The sequence below is a fragment of the Cyprinodon tularosa genome, unplaced genomic scaffold, assembly GCF_016077235.1.
Source record: "Cyprinodon tularosa strain WSP-4 unplaced genomic scaffold, ASM1607723v1 ctg56, whole genome shotgun sequence".
NCBI lineage: Eukaryota > Metazoa > Chordata > Actinopteri > Cyprinodontiformes > Cyprinodontidae > Cyprinodon > Cyprinodon tularosa.
The window spans coordinates 1,671,078-1,688,896 of NW_024039296.1; the positions used below are offsets into that span (position 1 = coordinate 1,671,078).

The 17,819-nt window shown below is 40.0% G+C and overlaps 1 protein-coding gene across 1 annotated transcript in view; it reads right to left on the minus strand.

Moving 5' to 3' along the window:
- The window catches only part of LOC119796797, a 30,025-nt gene extending 13,719 nt beyond the window's left edge, over nt 1-16,306 (minus strand). The window contains exons 1-4 of the mRNA XM_038305527.1: nt 16,131-16,306; nt 11,456-11,538; nt 7,833-9,605; nt 4-918 (exon numbers count right to left, since the gene is read on the minus strand). Of these exons, the coding sequence (XP_038161455.1) occupies nt 4-918; nt 7,833-9,605; nt 11,456-11,538; nt 16,131-16,306 (2,947 nt within the window). The remainder of the gene's footprint in view (nt 1-3; nt 919-7,832; nt 9,606-11,455; nt 11,539-16,130) is intronic.
- Nucleotides 16,307-17,819: the final 1,513 nt, after the last annotated feature.

Here is a 17,819-nt window from a genome sequence, read left to right on the forward strand (position 1 = left end):
CACCTGCAGCTTCTTTCTCCACGTTTTCTCCACCATTCACATTGGCTTTGTGGGCACTCACAGGTGGACTGGTCAGGTTCCCCTGGGATCTGAAGAAGGAGAGCAGGTCACCCTGATGAAGGAGTGAGTCTGCCCGTCCTTGAGTCAAGCTCTCAAAAGAGGAGATAGAAGTTTGAGCCCCAGCTCTTCCCCACTGACCAAGCTTTGTTTGATTACCACCAGGACCCTCAAAATCAACACTGGCCTGTTCGAGCTCCTTCGACTCAATAGCATCATTTTTCAACATTTTCCACTTTGCAGAATCTTCATTTTTATCTTCCCTCTCAAATGTCTCAAATGCAACCTCAACATCATGACCTATGGAGCTTGCAGAATGTGAGTTCATGTCTTCTTTTGTTTCCTGCACCAAAAGGTCACACTGATATGCTGGTTTCATACTGAGTTCAGCTGCAGCATTTGGGTAACTTTGTAGCCGGCGGCTAATAGTGGACGAGAGCCCATTACTAAAAAGGCCAGGCATCTGTACCAGTGTGGCAGAAGACATAGCTGGCTGAGATGGGACAGACTCTGGCCTGACAGACAAATCCAAGGGCTCATACTGGGACTTTCTGGTTTTATCAGACACAGGGGCTTCTACATCTTTATCATCAGGGCTGGACTGTTTGTTGGCAAGGATTACGTCCTCGGTGTGACTCTCCAGACCAAGGTACTGCCCTGCAGTTGGACTCCAATCTTCTCTGGATCTTGGTCGGTGCTTGGTGTTGGGGCTGGAGCTGCTGCTACTACTACTGGGCTTCAAAGGAGAGGAAGGAATGTTCTGCCAGTGGGGGAAGTGATAGCGATCCAGATGGAAGCTGAAGGAGGCTGTCTGTGCAGTTGTGTACTCACTGGAGATCGGGCACCTGTAGACGTTTTCACCTAACAAGAAGAATGACGACAAAAACATGTTATAATCCAAATCAGATAAAAAAATCTATGGCTATATGAGGCATTTTGAGCATTTTGCTCTATATGCACTATAACCAGTTGTCTAAACATGAAAAATGTTGCAATCTCACACCAGGCTGAGTTGAATGATTTAAGTGCTGCCCTGCAGTAAATCAAGCTTGTAATCAGCTTTCAGCTCCAGTGATCCATCATCTTACAGTATGGACGCCACCACCATGTGCAATAAATACACCCAAAGATGTTAACGCTAAACAAGATTCTTCCAGAAATAATAAACAGTGAAATTGTTAAGCATCTAGAATAAGGCAGATGTTGCAAACACGAGCTGTGCTCCATCAAAGCCTGTAAAGTGGGTTTCCGAGTCAAAAATAACGTCGACATGTGAGCGGCCCTGATTAACCACGCCATCTACTGTAACTGAGTTTATTTTTGCTTCATACTTGAAAAATGGCATGTTGGAAACATAATTCAAAAAGTACAAAGTGTGTTATTGTGGAGAATGACAAAGGGTAATTTTTCTCCCCCTTATCTTGTGAATAATAGCCATCTGGATACAAGATTGGATCTGTTGCGGCATAACTTTTAATTAAAGGTAATCTAAACGTCTTCCTCTCTCTGTTTACCTACACTTTCCTCCTTACAGCCATCAGAGGAAAACCCTTCAGGGTTAAACACACTCCATGTGACCATTTTGAGTTAGTGATTGTCTCAGACCTCTGCCTCGCACTGTCTTTAAACAACCCAGCTGTTTCGCTGCCATTCCAATTACAGTAAAAGTCATCCGGCGCCATTAAGCCACAAATATTGGCAGTTTATTGCCCAACACTCTCCTGGCATTTGAAGGTCAGGTCATACATTATACTGTGTCTTTTAGGGATGCGTCTGGGATGAGGAGATAAACCCACCACCATTAATTTAATTCTATGCATATTGATGCCTTATTGTTCTTCTTTAATGGACTTATACCTAAGTTACTGCAGTGATTCATCCCTGCCACAGAAATATCTATTTCATACACCTTAGGATCTGACCCTAAGGTAAGTCTCTGAGGTAAATCCAAATCTAATGATCTGTAGTACCAGCTCCATTTTGTTACCCACTTTAGAGGGAGAAACCGTCATTTTGAACTGAATGGCAGAGCAAGGAGGGCTGTTTTCTTGACTATTACAATTTACGAAACCGTAAAATAACACCCACGTATTAATTATATTGAGCTCTACTTAATGAGATTGAAAAGTCACAGCTGAAATTGAAAAATCATGCCCTTGAACTAAAGTCAGCTCTCTTTTTTACCCTGTATATGAATCTTGTGTGAGTGTGTGTGTGTGTGTCCAGCAAATACGTGATTTAATGTCTGTGTACATTGAAAGTGTGTGGCCGTGCAAGAGCGGGAAAGAGACCCTAAACAATGCCACACCCTTTTCTCCAGTAACAAACAAACACACATACACACACATTAAAAAGACAGAAATCCAAACAGCTTAATGGAACTCTTTTAGACACACTATGTATCTCAATCATTCTGTGGCTTAAATTACGATGACATTACGGGCAAGCTGCAAATGCAGAAAACACATATATCTGACCTCATCTTCCACTGTGGACCTTCTTAAACCCATTTGCCAGCCTGCAAGAGAGCCGTAAAAACCAACACAAAGCATGAAGACTCCCTTTGCCTCTTTTTTCCCCCCTCCTCTCTCTTCCTTTGGATGGGTGCCATCTTTGTGATTGCCTGGTTCATGCTAACTTAATCAGTTTAAGATTTACTTACAGTGCTGAGGCTCACATTATGTGAAGGGAGTAATTTTAGAGCTTAGATTTATCAACCAAAACTCCAATTACTGCATCATTACAAACCCAAGCCTCTCTCACCTAACACAGAGCATCTAATGAAGTGATGCGTATGAGTTATCCACTTCTTGCTGGATTTGTGCACGGTAGGGGAGGGGAGGTAGATAAATAAATAAATAAATAAATAAATAAATAAATAAATAAATAAATAAATAAATAAATAAATAAATAAATAAATAAACAAACACCTCAAGTGAGCCATGTCTGTGGAAAAGCATGCAGCTGGGCTTGGACAAGTGATTCATTTCATATGGAAATAGGCTTTAAGATTTACAGCCATATATCCCTGTCAATGCAATCACATTCTCACATGCTATTTGCTTACACAGGCATTTGGCAGTTATATTGTAGATATCAAATTCTATATACAGCAGGGCTTTAGCTCTCACTCTCTGTGGTGCGAAAAACTATTTGTCCCCAATTCATTTCTTCAGGTTATTTTCTTTTCTTTTAAGCAAGACACAAATGTTTCAGATCATCAAACAAATGTTCATGTCACAGAAAAAGTTAACCTGAGCAAAAAAGAAAAAGCTCCCGATGATGTTTACATTTATTAGGGGAAAACAGCAAACCATAGCAACCTGGCCATATGTGAAAAAGTAATTGCTCCCTTGACCTAATAACTGGTTTGGCTACAAGTAAAGACTACTATCAAGCATTTTAACAAATGCTTGATAGTAATCTCTATTGCTGCAGGGGAATTTAGCTCAACTATTCTTTGCAACGTCTGCAGCACTGGAAGGTTTCAAGCATCAACAGTCTGTTTTAAGTCCCCCACAGTATCTCAAAGAAATTTAAGTACAGCTTGCTTTTAAGTTTCTTTGCTATTGAGGTGTGTTTGTTGGAGTGGGTCATATCGTCTTTTCTGCATAACCCAACTGTACTAGAGTTTAACATCCTCAACCGATAACCATAAATTTTATAAAATACATGTAGGGTTTCATGCCAGATGTATCGGGGTGCTACTTCCAAAAAGTTTGGTGTTTGTCTCATTAATTGAAAGACATTTTCCCCTGATTTTTCACCAAGTGTCTTCGTCATTGCTGGGCCATAAACACTGACCTTAACTGAGCAAAGTAAGGTGCAACTTCCTCTAGGTTACTTTTTTTGCATTCTTGAAGAAATTATAGCTGGTTATCCTCTTTCAGAAAGTTAGAACAGTCTCCAATATTTTCTCTGTCTGTGGATAATGTTTTCACGGTGGTTGTATGAATGTTTTTAAGAGATAATTTAGCCAACTTTATGTTCTCAGTCAGGTTCAGTTCAGGTTATTATTTGATACCATAAGTAAGCAAGAAATAAGGCCCAGATGTGGCCAGAAAAATGGAAAAATCTGTTAATAAGCTAAAAACATGATAAAAAAAAAACAGGTTATTACTTTTCTCATACAACTAGGTCTGTTTGGACATCTTTTTTCCCTTGATAAGGGAAATTAGCATTCGAACAACTGCCTTCTGTATTGATTTTTATGTCGATTATCTTTTGTTTGATATAAAAATGTCTTTGATGATCTAAAGCATTTAACCATGACAAAAAAACAGAAAAACTAAATCTATAAAGGAGCAAATACTTTTTCGCAGCACTGCATATCGTAATCAGGCACCTGAAATGCAAAACAGAGATACATGTTTGCTGGTTTGGTTTAAGATGAAACAGAGTGAGAGTCGCACACAAGACTGGTGAGGGGAGAAAAAAACAGGGGCACCAGATGTTCTTTGATGTTTATAATAGCATATATTATTAATATTAATTAGACCACATAGTCAATGACGCATTTGGGACGTTTCCAAGTCAATTAAGCCAAATGGCATTCAGGAGACGGCGGAACAATATTTCAAGGCAGGTGTTCAGAACTCCCTGGGTAAATCTTTTTATCTGCATGCTAGGAAAACAAGCATTTTGAGCTTAATTTGAGCCTCATATCTGCAATAATAATTAAGAAGAGGATTAAAAGACAGAAGTGAGGGGAAGATGAAAAAGCCAACAGGTAATCTCTGCAGGCAAATCAGTCAGAAAGACTGATCTCTGGCTGCTATGCACTTCTCTTAAGCAAGGGTCTATGTTAAAAGACGCTTATACTGTTAGCAAATATGCAGGGTAGATGGAAGTAACTGGTGTAACCAAATAAAATCTGAAAGTCCGTGCACTGGCTCATTTCATCCTTCTTTATGGCTAAACCACTGCTCATGTTACCATTCACAGTTTTACAGACACTTGTCACTTTAGGCTTTCATGGCTTACAGCAAGAGCACCATAAAGTCAGGAAATAAAGAACAAAACACATGTAGGGACAGCGCCATTACATGGTGCCTGCTCACTGACCTTGAGGTTAAGAGCTTTGAATAGGACTAATTAATAACTGTCAGCAGATTTCATATTTTTTAGCCATGTTTTATTCAGATTGTGGATGGAACTGGCCTAATGTAGGTCAGGGGGCTTCAGAATGTAGCTTTTCTGGGTTTATCCTTTAAGAGGAAAGAGTCATAACTCCTAATCTCAAATCATAATTAAACCCAATGTGCATTTTTAAACTGTGTCTTGATTAGATATTCAGACAAGTAATTTGTTACCATCCCTCTTTTTGAAATCAATGGAAGTGGGATTTCTAATTTCAGATGCTATGTATTTACTGTTAAATATAAAAATCTAAAGCTGCATCTAAATGTATCAAGCAAAGGCAGGCTAGTTCACTCTGACAGCCACCACTGTACTATATTTGCTATCCATATTGCGAACATCAATAACTTCATGACCACCATAGGCTGACTATGAATAATGCAGCCAGTAATTCTGGACTAATCAATGTTCCTCAAGCTGAACATCTGGCAGTGGTAATTCTTCCTCAGCATCTCCGCTCTTTTGAATTAGAAAACACTCTCTCCCTCTCTCTTCCTCCACGTCCAGTCTTAGAGACAGACAGACTTGATCAGTTACAAGCACTGAAAAAACCCCAACTTATACTTGTTATTAAAACCTCATCAAGTGGTGCGTGTTCTCCATATGTGTAGGATTTACCTATCTGTCCCACAGCAGACCTGAACGTTGAGCCAGGGCCAGCACTGTGTGATTGTGTTAATTAATCTGTCATTGTGAGCACAGGGAGCAGCTGCAGAGGTCTCTGGGATATATTGTCAGAGCTAAACAATGCGGTGCTAAGCCCCCAGAGTGAGTCTACCATTACACAGGACTAAGAAGAGGGAGGCAAAGAGGAGAGCAGGGGGGCTGAAAAGAGAGAGAGAAAGCTTGCCGGATCCATCATTGACTAAAGCAATGACGCCTGACCTTTACAATGAATTAGTTTCCATGCTTAATATTGACTGAAATTAGAGTCTGATACTGAATGTGCCATCCCAGAACTGTGCACACTCAAATCCTTAGCTAGCCAACTATCATAAATGTATCCAAGAGTGACACCGTATGGTCTCGGAGATATGGGAGAGAAGAGAAAAGTGCAAACAGCTGAGTTTGTATGTGTTTCTTAAAGAGCAACCGGAGAGGGATTTGGCCACAAAACTGCCAGCATTTACATGTAAATATGCAGCTACCAGTATCTGCGTACAATATGGAAACAAAACATCTAAGGGGATTAGACCTGATCCATTTATCTCTGCTATACGGACATCATTTAAGAGGATACTGGATCAAATCCCGCTAGAGCGCATCAGACTAAGATGTACATAACAGTTCCACTCCAGTAGGGAGAGTAAACAAAATAAAACGCATGCATTTGTAATGAAAGAAATAAAACAAAGTTTGGAATCATTTTATTCTCTTAACAACACTGTTACAGCAGTAATTTAGCCTCCTGATAACATGTTAGCTGGATGCCATGACAAGAAAGGCATCTACCCATTGAGCCAAATCATCCAAATCACCAGGTGGAAAAGAACACTATCAATAAAAATACCAGGTGGTAGATCAAATCATAAAAATCACTGGGTGGTATATATCAAATCATTAAAAACACCAGATGGCATGCATTAACATCTTGTGCCCCCGTAGGCAAGGGGTGGGGATGTGACAGATATAAAAAAGAGGGTACTAATTATCCCCACAATTCAACATGCCATTATCTTTAAAAGAAAGACAAAGCCCTTGTGGATGATAATATCTGTGGTGTGTTGCTGACCCTGGGCTTCATCTCTACCTACTTTAAGTGACAGAAAGATTACAGCATACATTTTTTCATAAAAAGACAACATTTTGTTAATTTTTAAAATTTATTGAAAACAAACAAAACCAGCTAGGTTATGTGAGTGTAGATTCGCTTTCGAAATGACCCTAAATCATCCAACTTTCATCTTTATAAGTTTACATTCAATTCTTAAAGTCTTAAAGTTGATCTTGTGTTTTTTAGGAGTAAATCTAACACCCTTACGAATTATAGAAGAAAAACGAAATGTGTGGAGTTATTCCAAAGGAAACCATTTTTGCAAAATGTCAAGACATTTCTGAAAGTAAGTAAGAGAGAATAAGACTTTTTGCAGATAATAGGAAGGATGGATTGAGTATGGCAAGGTTATTTTGTTTTCTTCCTTGGATCTTTTAACCTTGTTCTGTCATAGAAGATATAGGATTAAGAAATGTTGGAGAGAATGACAATTATCTAAAAGAGTGCCAGTAAACATCAAATACTATAAAATTATTATTCTATAATATTTATTTTTGTATTTATTTGTATTTGATGATGAACATCGTGTCTGAAATGACAGAAAGCATTAGACAACAGCTATATTCCCAAAAGCCATGAATATTTAAACCCAAATGTTAAAAAAAACTATGGAATATATGTAACTAACTATATTTGTAATCCCAATTGTTCTGATTTTACATATGTGAGTACAAATGATTTAAGGTTTTAGACTTTTTTTAACGTTACAGCTTTTAATGAGATTAGGCTTGAATTGGAATTCCAAGGCCAAAGCTTTCAAAAGCCAAAGATCAGACATCGGCCATAAAATCATTTACTTATAAGATCATGATGAGCACCTTTCCTTGCCACTCTTATAAACATTTACTGTTTTGTAGTTTACCTGTAGGTGTAGATGAAGTTTCTTGTTGATGGTTGATGGAATTTCCTGCCTCTGTGATCAACTCCATTGGCCCATGGTGACTCGCTTTGCCTGGGCTTCCAGGTCTGCTGCTGGCCTTGGTGTCTGGGTCACCAAGACACAGCTTCCTGTCATCAACAGAAACACCCCTCTCAGGCAAATAGGCAGAGCATGGTTGCTGCTGATCCTTTGGCCTGAACATTTGCTGATCAATAGGCAGCCCAGGTGGCATAATCTGCCAACCTGCGTAGCTGCCACTGTTGTTGAGAGCATCCTGATTTGAGATAACTTTCTGCAGATACTCCATGCTATTAGAGCTTAGTGTGGGATGGAGATGGTTCAGTGCCATTAAAGAACTCTCTGCATCTGTCAGAGGAACTGGACCAGAGGAAATCATCCTCCCCAATACCTCTCTAACCTTCATGTCAGTGCCTGCCTTGGCCATCATGTGGTTATAATCAGTTAAATCTGCTCGCTCAGGCGACTGGAATCTGTTGTGGATTCTGGACATGTACTGTGAGTAGAGGTTGCTCTGATGCTCCTGTGTCAGATTACTCATAGCAACCGAGGAGTCATGATCGGGAAGGATGTTACTCTTAGTGGCCAGTTTGTTGAGGTGAACTTTCATATGGTTCTTGAGAAACCAGGGCTCCTTGAAACGACGACCACAAATCTGACAGCAATGCTCGAAAGAGTCCTTGTGTTTTCTCATATGGCCTTTCAGAAACCAAGCCTGGCTGAAAGTCTGGCCACACACCTCACAAGGGAATTCGCCAGTGGGCTTCCCCTTATCATTGGTTCCCATTGACAGCTTCTGTCCTGGACCTGAATCAGCAGTTATGTGTGTCATTTCCACGTGCCCAATGAGTTCCTCCTCTTGTGCAGCAGCAAACTCACACAGGGTGCATTTGTAGGGTTTGTGAAGGATCCTAATGTGGCGCTCAAGTTCTTGCTGCTTTCTGAATTTTCCCTTACAGAAGGAGCAACGAAACCCAGCATTTTGGGGCTGGGTGACCTCATCTGGGATGGTTGTCACCTTTGGAGAAGTGGATGGATGTGGTTGAAGATCAGTTGTTCCAGAGGGGTCTAGGAACGGAGATTCTGTTGGGATGGTCTGCAGAAAGACCTTTTGAAGGTGGCTTGTGTTGGATGTTGGCAGTTGCTGGTGACTGACATTAGTAGCTCTCATCTGCCTATCTCTGAGTATGGCCCTCTCCTCAAGCTCATGGAGCAGCCTGTTCTCCTCTCTTATTCTCCCACGGCCTTTGCCCAGAATGCCTTGCTTGTGTGTACGGAGGTGTATTTTCAGGTTGCCCTTCTGTGCGGCCCTGTGGTCGCAGTATGGACACTTGAACGGCTTTTCCCCAGTGTGAGTGCGCATGTGAAGGGAGAGTATACTGTTGAAGCGGAAGCGTTTCCCACACAACGGGCATGGATACTTCCTATTCTTGCGGCTGTCATCTTGAGCAGAATTTACCTGTGAGACAATACTCTGATTGGTGATTCTCAAGAACTGAGAAAGCTCCACTCTCCCGTTCATACTGCTGAGTATCCTTGCATCCACAATTTGATTGGCCAGAAGTGCCATCTGGCTTCTAACTGGGTGGGTGGATGGGGTAATGAAGCTGTTGACTAAGAAACTGGGAGGTGTTCCTGTGATGGTGGTCAGTGGTGCTGGTCTGGTACAGATTGACTGTTGTAAGTGAAATGATGTCAGTTTGCAACTATTAAGCTGAAGCAGGTTCAAGGTTAATGCTGTGCAGATGAAACATCAGTCTATTGTGGCTGACACCTGAAGAGAAAAAAAAAGCAAAACACCTGCATTAAAGCTCTGCAACAACATGCATATCATGCAAACACATTTAAAAAAACACTGAATAACAACAGCAAGCGTGTGAAATGTCAGTGCACTTATGCGCTATCAATTTAAGGTGTAAATCTGTATTTTTGCAACTGCTGTATAATGCCAGTGATGCACCACAAATGGGTCAGGAAATGGAGCTAAGTAGGTTCTGACACTGTTCATCCTGTGTTAAGTATACCTGTGGTTTTAGATTATTGTTGGAGACTGTAAAAATGCTGATTACGTCTAACCACAAAGGCTTCCTCAACAAATATCTCATCTTTACAAAAGGGTAAGGTGAAAATATTGTCTAGATCTCATTTTGACATGATGCAAAAGCAGCACAAAGATCAAAGTGGGTCTCACTCGTTCTTCCTTTGCATTTCACACACAAAAAGTGAAACACTTTCAAGAAAACATGAAAGTAAATACTTATCACTCTTTAAAGCAGATCTGTTGCTTATTTGTTGAAAGCCCTTAAACAGAATGATTTTAGTGCCTTGCATAACTGTTCATACCTTTACACCTTCACATTTTGCTATTCTAAATTCACAAACTGCAATATTAGACATTTTTTGCTAGACAGAAAAAGAAATAGCACATGAATAAATCTTAGACAAATAAAAGTCTGAAATATTTGGCTTACATTTATATTTAACCTCCTTGAATCAGTACTTTTAAGAACTAGACTATGGTGCATTTGCAACTGCTAGTCTATTTGCATATGCTTTATTAGAGTTGCACACCTACAGGCTGAAATTGTTTACCCACTCCTCTTTGCAAATTAGCTTAAGCTAAGTATGTTTGGATGAAAATCTCCTGCAAACATCAACTCTTTGGACTTACAACAGATATCCATATAAGTTTAGTTTTGGGTTTTGATTGAATCTTTCCAACACATAAAGACATGGCTTTCTTTTTAGCCATTCCATTTTATCTCTAGCTGTATGTTTAGGGTTATTTCCTGTTGAACAGTGAACCACCAACCATATCTAAAGTCTTTTGCATTTTTCTAAATGTTTTTTATTGTTATCATAATGCTGCCAGCACCATAATTCACAGCATGAAATTATACTATGTTCAGGTTGAAATTGTGCCAAAGGTTTCCCCAAATATAGGGTTTTGCATGTTTGCAAATCCAACCATGGTAGATGGCCAACTGCAAACAGAACATATTTTGGTTTTCTTTTAATAGTTATCAGAGTCTGCCAGCTGAGTTGTGGGTCTCTCCAGCTCCTCCAAAGTTACCATTAGACTCTTGGTTGTTAATTAAAACTCTTCTCCTCTTGCATGTCAGGCTAGGTGGTTGGCCTTTCCATCCATTTTTGGTTGATGGATTTAACAGTGCTCTCTTTGAAGTTCAAAGATTAGGATATTATTTCAGCAAACATTTGAGACCTGCACATAACAAATGAATTCATTTCTACACTAAATTATACTCAAATGGACTCTAGCAATGAGAAGTCACCTGAAGTCAAATGCTTAAACTGGATTTTACATGCTTGTCAAAGTAAAGGGAGGGTGAATGTAAATGTTTCCACTTTTAACATTTATTTGTTAAACATGACATGAAAAAATATTGCATTATTTATTTTATCTCACAGTAGTAAAAATAAATAAAAATCATAATATTGAAAGGAAAAAGTAAAGCAACAGATAAAGGAAGGGAAAGATTTTCAAATGGAAAGCCTCCACTTGCTATCACCCTTTTATTAATTCAACTGTGGCAAGAAAACAAAGCTTCAAATTCACGTTGTGTTACAATGGTAGAGGTCACATAGGCGAGCCCTGCACAGCTCCAGAGCAGCAGCAAAGGGCACAGAAACAAGGCCTTCACTGTCCACTCTGAATTAACACAGGCTTACATCATCCTGGATTGCAACCTCAGTCAGTCACGAAAATGATGTACACAACGCCACTCAGATAAAAAGTTGGCAGGGCGGGAGATATGTTTTTTTTTTTTTTTAAGGCTGCTTTAAGCTGCAGATAAGAATGCAATCAAAGCAATCGTAACAACTGGCTTACCCTTAAGAATCCTGAAGATCGTGTCAAAAAGTGGCTGAGATTCACTTTTCTTTTCTTTTTTAACCTAGCGGTCTGCAGTCACGCCATATCAGAAAGAACAGTTTACCCTCTCACTTCCCACTCCCTTTCAAGGATTACGGTCATTATAATCATTGTTGCGTTCGCCTCTAATAATATCATTATCCATGTGCAGCCTTGAAAGTGTAATATTGCACTGTGTATCTAATTTGGAATCTGCACAAAGTCAATAACAATTGATTAAATTCAGCTTTACACTTTACGACTTTACAAAGGCAGCACTTTTTCTTAAAATGCTTTAACCACTTTCAGTTGTTTTAATGAGCAAAAAAGGCACATTTCCTCACTTATGGCACATCAAGTTGAAAGAAAGAGTGAATGAAGGAAAAAAAAAAGCAGAAACCAGAGAAACACATCCCCAAAGGAAAAAAAACAACGTTCCTAAACTAGAGTCAATGCAACTAAAGGACTCCTAAAAATTCTGTTTGACCATGAGTCTGAGCCACCTGCTGCTGCATAGCAACCTCAGTCAGACATGAAAATGTTACACATAAAACCACAGATAAAGAGCTGCCTGCAGCCACAGCCGCTTTGAGAAAAGTGCCTGCTCTGAATTGAGATCAATGTAAGGATATGAGGCTGACCTAATCAGATCTGACAGCAAGAAAGTAAGCAAATGGCATTAGCATACACTGGATCAACTTCATATTTAGAAAAGGGCTATTTCTGATTAACTAAGTAATAACAAGGAGGCAAAAAAAAAAATGAAGAAAATGCATCACTTCTTAGTGTTTGTAAGATTTTGCAGAAATTGGTGTAGATGTGAGCTGGACCATTAGGTGTTTTTCTCTGTCAGAGTGGATTAGACTGTTCTGCTGCAGATTGAGACAGTGCTTGATTGCTATGAAGCACGGTGTCACAGCAGCGTTTCATAGGTGTGGCTGCACATAGGCGAAAAAGGAGCAGGTGTGATTTAGCACAGGCAATAAAGGGGAAACAAAATGTGGCAGACACACACATGCACAGTCAATGCAGCCAAGAGTGCTGCACTTTCAGGGTGATTTCAGATAAACCGATAAATCTGCTTCAACTACTGTCAAGGCAAAAGATTCTGTGAAGAATTTTACCAGTATGATAGGTATTCATTTTTTTTCTTTTAGTGTATAGTAAAGTATGGCCTATTGACAATATTTTTAATGTATACAGACATGATAGAGGTACTGTGCAAATCGCTTAAGTAACTTAGAGAGAGACTTATTAGGCAAAAAATGCCCAGAATGCAAGAGTTAAACTTACAGCTACAGTCACCCAGCTTGATGAAAGATAATCTAAAAACAAGACACAAAGCAATTAAAAGCCAATGTGATGCAAATACATACTTAAAATCCTACAAGGATTTAAGGCACTCCAAAATTATTCAAACCTTTGGTACAGTTGTGTAAAATGGCTTAAAATAAATTCAACTTTTAAAACATGTTTATAATTTATGCTTTAAGTTTAGATGAGTAATTGCTGACTTCCTGTTTCTGTTGCATATTCGCATGATGTGACAAAGAGGCCAATTTCTCTGAGGCACTCTTCAAAATGGGAAAAATGGTTGAATATGTCATTAAAGTAAGGAAATAAAGCACACAAAGAAGTTTAAAGCCCAAATATGACAATAGGTCAAGGGAGTGTAGTATGGAGTCAACACATTTTAATAGCAAAACTATGTATAAGCAGACAAAATGTTTGCTAGGGATGCCTAGAAAAAGCATTTTGTCACATTTAGAAATTCAAATAAGAAATCACAACTGTGATGAAGACTTTAGGGTGAAATGCATGAGCCATGTACGGAGACCATATTCCTGGATGCGTCCTGTATAGGTTCAACTTCTGGCACATTGACCTTTGACACAGCCCCACAGTCATATTTCCTGTCAGCTGACCAAGCCGGTAGCGCTACAAAGTATTTTTTATATTTAGTTTAAAGTTGCTAGAGAACTATGCCCATCCAAAAACAGCAGTTTCTGTCATCAGCAAAAACTTAAACATATAAAGGTTGATAAACTTATTGGGGAAAAAAAGGAAAATATGGAAAAGCCCCTCGTTTTTAGTATCAAATATGGTGGAGGAGCTATAATGCTGTGGGCAGATTTCTAATCCAAGTCTCATTATATCTTTGAAATACCAGTGAGACCAGTCGGTAGAAAAGCTATGCAAATAATTAAGCACTGATCAGTTGGCAAAAGAAGAAATCTACAGTATAAACATCAGGGGAGCTAAATATTGTGTCACAGAGAGCTAAAACATTATTTCTTAGTATGTAATTTCATCCTTAGAGGGTAGTTTGTATTTTTCATTTTTTTTTTTTTTTTTTTTTTTAGTGGAGGATTTAGGGTTTAAGAATTTAACATATCTTCAGAATTGAGAGATTGGCGTGAAAGATATCATAAAGCACAGTCTTGAATGTTTACACATAAATATCTCTTCTGTAGGTAAAAAGTGGACTAACTAAAAAAGCATTTCAAAAACTTCAACAATGTTATTCTGAGCGTATGTGCTGATATCTCACATTGTTCTGCTGTAGATCTGTGTTCCTCAAAATGACATGTTGTCTTCAAAATTCCTGGAATTCAGTGACTTTGCAAGCTACAAAGGGCGACTGTCTTAACATTACAAAGCAGGATCATGTGTGGAAAGTAAAAGCCCGATGCCATGCTTTATGCCCCCCTTCATCTCACTTCAGCCCACGCGTCCACCCACCAAAGTAGCAAGCCAATCATCACATGGACTGCCCTGTCAGGGGGATGAAGAGCCTGAACAGGGAAGAGGGCAGTGGTAACACAGCTGCCCGGCATGACCCGCGCAAAAGATAGTGCCCATATACTTTCTGACAGCCAGATTAATGAAACCCTATAGGAGCTCCTCTGTAGGCCTCCCAAAAGCCTGACGGAGACAGAATAGTCTAACCAGCGCCATTCATTACTGCGGGTATACAGAGCAAAGAAAGAGCACACACAGCACTGACAAACTAGCTCCTTGTGAGTAATAGCTAAAGAACTCATAAAGGAATACATACACATTTGTTGTGGATGCAGTAAATCTATGCCACTCTTTTTATGACTATCAAAAATCTGGCTTGCGCCCTGTAAAAATAAATCAGGCATGCATGTGGCGCAGCAATGATGTGCAGTTATTTGGGAGTCAGCTATTTCATATGTTCAGCGAAAGGAGGCTTCCGATTAATTTTGTTTGTCTCACTCTCTCTTGCTCGTTCTCTCTCTTAGTAATGCAGATTAGTGGCATTGAATGCAAGGCAAAGAGAAAAACAGTTCCTTAAAGATACAGGATATCATATTCATAACTCAGATGGAAAACAGCAGGTTTGCAATAAGGCAACCAACAGAGCCTGTGCCTGTGCAAATAGATAGAAACCTTTTGATTTTAATGCAACAGCCCAGACATTTTTTCAAATTAGGTTCTACTAAAAAGTTATCCATTGTTATTATATCATCTGCAGTTGCTAGCTATTTTATTATGTTTCTGTATTGTAAATCTAAATAAGTTTTTCCACACCTCTAGGTTTATGCGAATAAATGTTTTTGAAACTTCAAATTTCTCACTATAGATATTTTTACACAGGTAATGCAGGTAGGAGGCAGTGTACCACCAGTCATCGTCCAATGTGAAATAAGACTAAACTAAACATGAAGACTGGTCTGAGTAATTGCCAATATATAAATAAAGCTATATGGCATTAAAACAAATCCAAAAATATATTGAAACCTCCATGTTTTATTTCACATGCTTTTTACACCTCCTAACTGAAACACTAAATGCTATTCTTTAGTACTTTCAGTCTTTTTTTCAGTTTTTATACAGTCTGCAAATTTCCACAAATATGCATCCTCACATAAAAATGTATTTGAGTCATCTTAAAAGTAAAGGTCCATGTCTTCCTTGCCCTATTTTTGGAAATTATATTTATCCCCCAAGAAAAAAAATGACTGTAGCTGTAATCTAATCAAGCCACTAACCCTAACCGTGACCTACTGTAGACAAAGTTGACAACTTTTAAGTGGAGGTTTGCATAGGATTGAGGTGCAGGAAGGTTTAGTATTTCACAAATACCTTTTTATTTATATATAAAATAGGATATTAATTCCAAGTCACCTTGAGAGAGGCTGGACATTTTTCCACTCTGATGTTGCCCCTAGTGAGAGGTGGCGGGAGTGGGCATACTTGTTGCCCCTCATCTTGGTGCCCATACATGGGGGTCTACTCCAGTGAGCTAGAGGGTGGCCTCCCTCGCATACATGTGGGAGGATGGGTTCTTACTGTTACTGTTTGGATTACCCACCGTTTTTGGAGTCCTCAGAAGGAGTACTGGAGAGCCCTTCCTTGGGACTCACTTGTTCTTGTGGGGGACTTCAATGGTCTTGTGGGCAGCAACAGTGAGACCTAGGGGGGTGTGGTTGAGAGGAATGGCCCACCTGATCTGAACTCGAGTGTTGTTCTGTTGTATGACTTCTGTGCTCGTCGTGGATTGTCCATAACAAAGACCATGTTCAAGCATAAGGGTGTCCATATGTGCTCTTGGCACCAGGACAACCTAGGCCGTAATTCAAAGATCGACTATACTGTTTTTTTATCTGCCCTGCGGCCACAAGTCCTGGACACTTGGGTTAAGAGAGTTGCAGGGTTCTCAACCGACCACTACCAGGGGGTGAACTGGCTCCAATGGTGGGAGAGCTTTTACTCCCACCTCCACAAGAGCTCTGAACACGTTTCGAGGAAGTCTGAGTGGACCATGTTCCATGCCTCTATTGATGAGGTGGCTAGTCGGAGCTTTGGCCTAAAGGTTGTCGGTGCATGTTGCAGCGACAACCCCCGAACACACTGGCGGACACCAGCGGTGAGGGAGGCTGTCAAGCTGACAAAGGAGTGCTATAAGGCTTCTGGAAGCAGCTGATATGTACCAGCAGTCAAAGCGGCAGGCGGGTCGGTTGGTCGCTGAGCCAAAAACTCAGGTATGGGAAGAGGCCATGGAGAAAGACTTCTGTGCGACTTTGAAGTGTTTCCGTTCTACTATCTGGTGTCTCAGGAGGGGGAAGTAGTGCAGTACCAACACTATTTATAGTGTGGGTGGTGTGCTGCTGACCTCAACTTGGGACGTTGTGGGTCGGGCAAAATACTTCAATGACCTCCTTAATCCCACCATGTCTTCCATTGAGGAAGCAGAGCCTAGGGGCTCCGGGTCGGGTTCTCCCATCTCTGGGGATGGCCGAGTTAACTGGTGTGGTTAAAAACCTCCTTGGAAAGGCCATGGAGGTGGATGAGATACGCCCTGACTACCTTAAGGCTCTGGATGTTGAGGGACTGTGTTGGTTAACGTGACTCTGCAATATTGAGTGGACATCAGGGGTAGTTTCTGGATGGATGGATGGATGGATGGATGGATGGATGGATGGATGGATGGATGGATGGATGGATGGATGGATGGATGGATGGATGGATGGATGGATGGATGGATGGATGGATGGATGGATGGATGGATGCTGTTAATAGTTTGTGATTTATTTTGAGGGACAAATGCCATTGCTCACTACATTACCCTCTAACAAAGAAAGCCCTTCTGAAATGCCAACCAAAGAAAAATAATTCTACTGCTATGCATACCATGATTAAACACAACAATCAAATCTTATATTTTGGTGAGCTTGGGAATCCTAACTGATAAGGAGCTATGCAGTCCATGCCCAACAAACTGATGTACTGTACATTCCCATACCTGTCTGATCAGCATTAACCTCTTCAGAACTTTAATTAGTTTTGGCCCCTTTGATCCCACTGCCAGTTCACCATTATTCATTCATTGGACTAATTTTGATCCAGATCATCACAAAAAGGTAACATTCATCAGAGGCTGCATAGCCAGTAATTTGTTTGATTAAGCTATCCAGAGATAACAATATGGCCTTTAAATTTGCTCAGATCTGGATATTTGCTCCCTATTCCTGCTTCTAACATTTTAACCTTCAAAACAAAGATTTTCCTTGCTTCTTTTATATCTGTCCCAGGTTACACAATGAAGAGATTTT